Source organism: Orycteropus afer, unplaced genomic scaffold (assembly GCF_000298275.1).
Source record: "Orycteropus afer afer isolate SDZICR_OR568_19922 unplaced genomic scaffold, OryAfe1.0 scaffold00712, whole genome shotgun sequence".
NCBI lineage: Eukaryota > Metazoa > Chordata > Mammalia > Tubulidentata > Orycteropodidae > Orycteropus > Orycteropus afer.
The window spans coordinates 106,979-115,342 of record NW_006922299.1 but is presented as its reverse complement, the minus strand read 5'-3'; the positions used below and the strand labels follow the sequence as shown (position 1 = coordinate 115,342).

Here is an 8,364-nt window from a genome sequence, read left to right as displayed (position 1 = left end):
TTCTGGATCTGAGCATGTTGTTGTTGTCGGGTGCCACTGAAACGATCCCAACTCACAGTGACCACATGTGACAGAGCAGAACTGCCCCACAGGGGTTTCCTGGCTGTGATCTTTGATTTATTTATTTATTTATTTTCAGCTCTGACTGCAGACAGCCTCCAAAGAGGAGTTCTCCATTCTCTTCTCTGGGTTTTATGGAGACTTACTGGACCTTTGTGTGTTAACCTTTTAAGGTATGGAAGAGATCACCAGGTCTTTCTCCTGCAGAGCCACTGAGTTGGGTTCGAACCACCAACCTTTAGGTTAGCAGCCGAGCACTTAACCACTGAGCCACCAGGTCTGAGCACAGTGACTTAAAATGGTGAATCAAAATACTTTCCCTCTATCCACAGATATCCCCTGAAGCATGACAATTTTTTAAAGCCTGATATGTGAAAGTGTTTGCCATTCAAAAAATAAAGCCAGGCTGCTCCAGTTTCTTGAAATAGCAGAAATAAAGTATCCCCCCCGGCAAGTTTCCAATGTGAACCGGTATCAGAGAAGCACCCATTAGAGAACCAGGCAAAGCCCACCCAGGGACCAGGTAGGGGAGAAGCGGAGGAGGACCAGCTGCAGAACTACAAGAGCAGCAGGAGTGTAGCGGACACTGAATGACGGCAAAGTCTCCCAAAAAGCAAACTCAAAAAGCTTGATTTCTTGTGAGAGCCGTGACATGAACAGATATATGTACACCTATGTTCATCGGGAGCTCTGGTAGCATAGTGCCTAAGGCACTTGACTGCTAACCAGAAGGCTGGTGGTTCAAACCCACCAGCCACTCCTCGGAAGGAAGATGGGGCAATCTACTTCCGTAGTGATACTGCCTCGGAAACCCAAGGAGGGGTTGCTATGAGTCGGGTCCGACTCGACGGCACATAACAACAACAACATGTTCATCGCAGCACCATTCACAACAGCCAAAAGACTGAAACAACCTAAATGTCCATCCACAGAGGCATGGGTCAACAAACGACAGTACAGACACACAAGGGAATACTATGCAACGCTAAAGAGCAATGATGAATCCGCAAAACATCTCACAGCACGGATGAACTTAGAGGACATTATGCTGGGTGACATTAGTCAATCACAGAAGGACAAATATTGGGTGAGACCACTATTGTAAAAAGTCAAGAAAAGGGTTTCACAAAAAAAGAAGTATTCTTTGATGGTTACCAGGGGTGGGTGAGGAAAGGAGCGTAAAGTACTAACTAGATGGTAGACACATACTAACTTGGGTGAAGGGACAGGCAAAGAAGAAAAAACCCCCAAACCTCGATATTTCTTGATTCACTTAATTGTGACATGATGAAGCAAAATTACTTACCTATCTCCAAATCTGCACGCTCCTGTTTTACTGTAGAATGGACAATAAGCTCGATCTTTCTCCATTATTCTTACATCCAAGGGAGGTTCTGGGTTTTGCCATGTGGTACTATTTTCCAACTATTAAAAATAACCATGACTTTAATGGTGGTGTAAAGATCCATGAAAAAAGTAAATGTCTAAAAATGTATTCAAATATTTTCATCAATTCATTTAAGAACATGCACATTTCAATTGTAACATGCTATCAACACCTGTTTTGACATATTTCCCGTGGTTAGGCGTCACTACTGCTACCAGCTTTCCCTTTTGTCCATCTAATCTGAAAGAACAGGGCTTATGAGGCAACCACCCCAAACAGCAGTATAAGTAACTCTGATTCCAATCAAATGGCCCTTTGCGGGGTAACAGATAGTATGCGGTGCTGCATCCAGACAGTTTAAGGACTACAGGCAGGTGCAGTCCACAGGGGTGATTCAACGCCATTTGTTTCCGTTCCTCGCTAACTTTTGTTCCTGTTGCATAAATAGCAGAGCCATGTGTAATCCAGATAGTCTAGCACAAAACTAATATGACTTGAAGTATTGTTTGTAAACAAACATTAATGGGTCTCAAATTCTTAATGCAAGGTTTTGGACATACCTCATTTGCAGCCTGATCCAGCATCTTCTGCACAGCTTCCTACAAATGGTGCAAACATAGGACTAATGAAAACCTGGAAGGCACTCAAGTCGCATCTGGTTTCTCTGGTTAAGAATCTAATGTGCAATAATTTAAAAACAAAACCACACATACAAAAGCCTTCAAGCTCAGGTGTGCTTTCCAAAGACATACAGCGGAGAAGTTTTATCGAAATAGAAAAGGTCATAGATCACGTTGTAAAATATTTCAAGTAAATTCCTAGAAATAGTTTAGTAACAGCAATGTTTCGTATGTTTGAGTGTATATATCTCATTCTAGTTCTTAAGATGAGGCATTAGTGAATATTATAAAGCACAAAAAATGAAACTAAAATGTAACACGGAGAGTAGTAATTATGATTTGGGAGATATTGCCAACTTTTTGATAAGCCAAAGGAAATCCTGCAATGACAGTAGCTGGCATTTCAATGAGTTTTAAGTTATTTCAACAGACTTCTCTTCCCTAGCGCCTTCAAGCATTACATTAAAGTCTCATACATGGAGTTGCTTGTTAACTGTCCCTCGTCACACAAGCGTCCTCTTCAACTAACACACTCCCAACAGAACTTCTGCTCTCTCCTACCTGCTCCCACCTAAATGCCTCATCTCAGGCAATGCTGCTGCCATTTTCTCACTTGCTCAAACCAAAACCAAAGAGTGTGAATCCAGTTCCTTCCTTCCCCACAGCCAACCTACCAGTTGGAGTCCTGCCGAATCCATCCACACCCACCCCAAATCTGTGCACAGAGCTTCACTAATCACCCTGCAAATCCAGATCCCTCTCTTATCTGGAACAGCAGCTTTCTAACCGGTCCTGTACGTCCTCTGTCACCTCCTTATTCACTGCTCCCGACCCGTAGTGTTTACAGAGAAGTTAGAATGATGTGCTAAACACACAAATTATATGAGATCATTTTCTGCTTAAACCCTTCAGTGGCTTCTCATGACACTTAGCATGAATTCCAAATTCCTCACAGTGGCCCAGAAAGTCTCACAGGGTCTGACCCGCCCACTTTCCCAAGCCCACCTTAGGTTTCAGGCATCCTGGCCTTCTTCGAGTTGTGGTCCAGGCCTGTCTCCTGTGCAGAGAAGCCCTCTCCCTGAGGTCCCTGCACTCAGGTGTCAGCTCACACATCACCTCCTGGGAAAAGTCTCCCTTGACTATGCAACCTACAGGAAGATGTCTCTGCCCCCGTCACTATCGTGTCACCCTCTGCTTTATTTCTACATGGCACTTAACACCATGGAAACATCCTTTTGCTTACTTTTTACCCTGCTCTACCACCTAAAACACTAACTCCATGAGAGCAGGGACCGTCTTTCTCACTATTAGAAGTGAAAAAGCGTCTAATACACCACTAGAAGAGTCTAACACACAACAGAAACACAGATTGTATACATCGCTTTATGCATTTAGAATCTATCAGTGAGGAAAAAAAAAATCTACCAGTGGCGTCACTAGGGTTGGTGTCACCCAGTGCAGTAAGTCATGGTGCCCCCGTCATGGACCTCATCCCACACCAAACCATACAGAATCCTTAGTAATGTTTATTATCAATTTTAATCGTGGAATAATGTGATAAATACAGTATCACTACGGAAGTAGATTGCCCCATCTTCCTTCCAAGGGGTTCTGGTTAGCAGTCAAATGCCTTAGGCACTGAGCTACAATTGCTTAAATATTTCTTGGATTATATGAATACTAACAGCAAAATTGTTCTGTAAAGTCTTTCTACACTGAATTACAACATTAGTGAAAACATTATTAAGAGCTGAGTCGAAGGCTTTTTTGACTCTTCTACCTCTTTTCCTTTAAGCACTACTTCATTCTCAAAAAGGTTATTGATACAGGTTTACAAATACTAATTACCATAATATTGTACCTAAAATACCAGAAAATTTGACAAAATCAGCTACTATTAAAATAGCAGCAGCAATGAAAACAGTATCTGCTTATTGTGAAACCACGTCACTTGAAGAGTCACTGTAACTGGGTAATAATGACAGATCTGACCTGAGCACGTGAGAGAGTCCAAAGAGTAAATCAGCATAGAATTTTAGCACTGTAGGTATACTGATACCTGTAAGCTGGGCTTATAAAAACTGTTTTTGTTCCTATAACTAGCTACAGGCATATTTTTATAAAAATCATAAATTTCTGCTGAAACACTGCAAAAAATTTTATAGGAAGTCATTCTGGTACCCCTGACAGCGTCACCCAGTGTAGTCTACACCACCTGCACCTCCCTAGTGATGCCACTGAATCCATTTCATTTTATCCACTTCTCCTTATTGTCTCAACAGACTTACTTTGAAATCAAAGCATTTAAAAGCCTTAGCTTTTACCTGATTCTGAAAACACCTCAATCGAAGAACATTCTACTGTTAAAACAGGAATTGATTCCTTTCTACAGAAAATGACAAATTCTAAACAACTTTCTTGGCCCCTAAAGCTTAAGCGCCCATCTGCACAGTAGTACTCAAATTTGCACTGAAGGAACTGATGGCCAGAGACACAAAAAACAAAGGTCATGGAGGCTGTCTCTACCTCATCATGACTAGGACATAACCAAATGCATTTTTCCCCATTACTAGATAGTTATCCAGTGCCATCGAGTCGATTCCAACTCACAGTGATCCCACAGGACAGACTAGAACAGCCCCTTATGGATTCTAAGGCTGTAAAACTTTATGGAAGCAGACTGCCTCATCTTTCTCCCACGGAGCAGCTGGAAGGTTTGGATCACTGAACTTCTTTTGGTTGACAGCTAAGGACTTAACCACTGCACCACCTAACCTAACTCACTGCCATCGAGTCGGATCCGACTCATAGCAACCCCCCCTCCCTTGGGTTTCCGAGGCGGTAATACTACAGAAGGAGATTGCCCAGTCTTCCTTCCGAGGAATGGCTGGTGGGTTCGAACTGCCAGCCTTCTGGTTAGCAGTCAAATGCCTAATCCACTACACTACCAGAGCTCCCACTGCACCACCAAGACTCCCAGTTTTATGCTATTCTAACTCAGTTAAGGAAAGATAAGCTGTGATGTATCTGAAATAAATACACTGTTAAGCAATAGCAGCAAAACACATCAAATGAATCTTTTAAAAATAATTCCGGACAATATGGAATATATATACCTTATACATTTGTACAAAATTAGCAATTGCATATTAGTTGCAAATGCCTTTAGTACACATTGGAAAGATAAGATTTAATAACAAAAACAGTATTTCCTAAATCTATGATAACTGAATCCCTAATTTCTCTAAATCAAAAAATTCTTGCTAACATGTCATAAGTTGTTAAGTCTCTTATGAATTAAATAAATGTAGCAACTACACAAAATATTATTCTCTGGGTAAGTCAAGTCACATAAAACAGAAGCTCAGAATAACACCATTTGCTATAGAGAGGTACGAGTGTAAAGCAGGGGCCAGTCACCTATTTTTCTAAATAAAGTTTTATTAGAACATAGCCACACCTTTTCATTTCCATATGGTTTATGGTTGCTTTCGTGTTATACCAACAAAATTGAGTATTTGCAACAGAGACTGTAAGGACCACATAGCCTAAAATATTTACTATCTGGACCTTCAAAGAAAACGCTTTCCAACCCTTGGTATAAATAGTAAGCTGGCTAAGGTTAAGAAAACCCTTAATTTTGGGTAGCTTTATCTGTCATTGCAGGACTCAAACAAGGACATCATAAGGAAACTAGTAATAGTAAACATGCATACTAAAAATATGACTCTTTCTAAACAAAGCAACAACAAAAAGCAAGGAAACAAACAAAAATCTCCCAAACCCTCCCAGGCCTACGGCTTACTCTTCAAACCCATCACAAGCCATGGCTGTACTCTAAGAGGATACGCAGGGAGTTTATGCTCCCATGACAGGAATCACCTCTCTTGCTCTCTTCTCCTGGAGTTTCTGCTCCTCTTCTTCTTTCTCTTTTCTCTGCTGTTCTTCCCATTCTTCCTTTAACTTTCTCTTTAAAGGAAATAAAGGAAAACGTAATGTTCTTTCGGACTCACTTTTTAAAAACATTTAACATAAGGAGCAAAGAAATGAAAAAAATTAAATATGCCAGTAAAATGGACAATATCAGTTCTTTAAGTGCAACGTATGTAACTCTTTTAATTTTAACAAATTATCATTGTAGAGAAATATATGCAAAACATTTCAACCATTTTTATGCTTATGTGTAAAATTTAGTGATATGCTATGCAACAATCATCACTATCAGTTTCCAAGTTTTCTCATTACCCTTAACAACTTTTGACCTCTTAAGCAATACTGCCTCCCATTTTCCCATCCCACCCACCCCAGGCAACCACTAATGAACTAATGGTCTCTATGCATTTGCCTATGCTGTACATATCACATAGGTGGGATCATACAATATTTTTCCTTTTGTGGCTTATTGCACTCAACATGATGTTTTCAAAGATCATCCACGTTGCAACATGTATTAGGACTTTATTTCTCTTTATGGTCCAGAAAGATTTCATTGTATGTAAGCAGAACATGTTATTTATCCATTCATCTGTTGATGAACATATAGGCTATTTCCACCATTTGGCTACTGTGAATAATTCTGCAGTGAACATTGGTGTACACATATCTGTTTGCATTCCTGCCTCCAATTCTTTGGGGCATGTACGTGGGGTTGAAGAGGAAAATTAATAAAAGACATCTCATTTTGATTTTAAGGTTTTTCTTATCCACAAACCAAATATTAACCACAAAAAGCCTGCCAGATAACATACTACACAAAAACATTGTTCCACATCCTACTTTGGCGAGTAGTGATTGGGATCTTAAAAGCTTGCGAGCGGCCATCTAGATGCAACGATGAGTCTCTCCTCGTCCAGAGCAAAGAAGAATGAAGAAAACCAAAGATGCATGGAAACAATCAGTCCAAGGAGACTAGTACACCATGCAATCCTCAGCCTATACCACTATGTGACCAGAAGAACTAGATGGTGCCCAGCTACCACTATCAACCACTTGGAGGTGGGTCTACATAGGAGATCCTGGATAGAGCAGGAGAACAATATAGAACAAAACTCAAAATCATTAAAAAAAAAAAGGGGAGGTGGGATGGGGACACCAGGTTTGCTGGTCTGATAAAGCCTAGTCGAACCTAAGACTATGGCCCCTAGCTGCCCTTCAGGCCTGGAATTAAGCCCACTCCCATGGCTTTCAGCCAAACAAAAGACAGGCATATGAGCTGAACATTTACATTAGATAGATATACTCCTTGGACAGGTCAATCATGGGAGAATAGAGGGGCTGTGTATGCACAGGGAGACAGCTCATGGGGCAGGAGTGCATGGAGGGAAGGACACAGGGAAGAGGTGGCTATGGGGAGGGAGTAGGAGGGGAGCTGTTGCACTGTGGGAGATTACAGTCAATGTCATGAAACAAAGTATATGTGAACTGCTGTATAGAAGATGAATTTGCTCTGTAAACTTTCACCCAAATCACAATGAAATTTAAGGGGGAAAAAAAAAGGACTTCCAATAAGATGGAGGAATAGGCAGACAAGCTACACAGACCCTCTTCAACAAAGAAAAGAAACACCAATTGACAGAGATACAGAAGATAATCCTGGAGCCCTGAGCTTTGAAAGGAACTATACAGAAGTGGATTAGGCACCAACTAGTGGAAAAACCTGAACAAAAACCGTGAGTACAGATACAGTTGGAGCTGTGGACCGTCAGTTACTCTGATGGATCCAACAGCCTGAATGTTTCCAAGTGGTGTTGGGACCTGAGAATTGACCTAAACATCAGCCCTGGTCACCAAGGGCTGCAAAGATGACTGCGCTGGTGGCCTATGACTAGGATGGGAAACAGCAAGGAGGGAGACAACCTGAGCTGTGGACTTTGTGCTGTCTGGAGGGCACAGCCATTTTGATTGTTTACACGTGACAGCCATTTTGGATATTTAAAAAGTGACTGAGGGTGCAGCCATTTTGAAGGTTTACAAGTGGTAGCCATTTTGGATATTTAAAGGGACCCAGGGAGCAGCCATTCTGAATCTTTACAAGTGGCAACCACTGGGGATTTTAAAGTGATAGCATTCTCATTTGGATTCCAGGGACCTAAGAATAGGTTTGTTTCCGAAGGTCAGCGGGACATATGAGAGGCTGACAACAGGAAAGGAGACAGGTTCTGAGCGTATAAGTGCTGTCAACTAGCGAATAGAGGAGCACAGTAACCTGCTTGCATAGATAAATACAAACAAAATAAAGAAAACAAATTGTGGACAAGTCATTCCAACATACAATCACCAATTAAATATAAACACAAA

At 41.2% G+C, this 8,364-nt stretch overlaps 1 protein-coding gene and 1 non-coding gene across 2 annotated transcripts in view; both read right to left on the bottom strand.

The window, feature by feature from the left end:
- Positions 1-8,364, bottom strand: part of LOC103211218 (U2 small nuclear ribonucleoprotein auxiliary factor 35 kDa subunit-related protein 2) — a 50,926-nt gene that overhangs the window by 16,624 nt on the left and 25,938 nt on the right. The window contains 3 exon segments of the mRNA XM_042783169.1: positions 1,367-1,485; positions 2,008-2,046; positions 5,950-6,036. Coding sequence (XP_042639103.1) covers positions 1,367-1,485; positions 2,008-2,046; positions 5,950-6,036 — 245 coding nt within the window.
- LOC122151787 lies at positions 138-256 on the bottom strand. Its single transcript, XR_006164267.1, has one exon. It is a non-coding gene; the product is annotated as a small nucleolar RNA SNORA26 (small nucleolar RNA).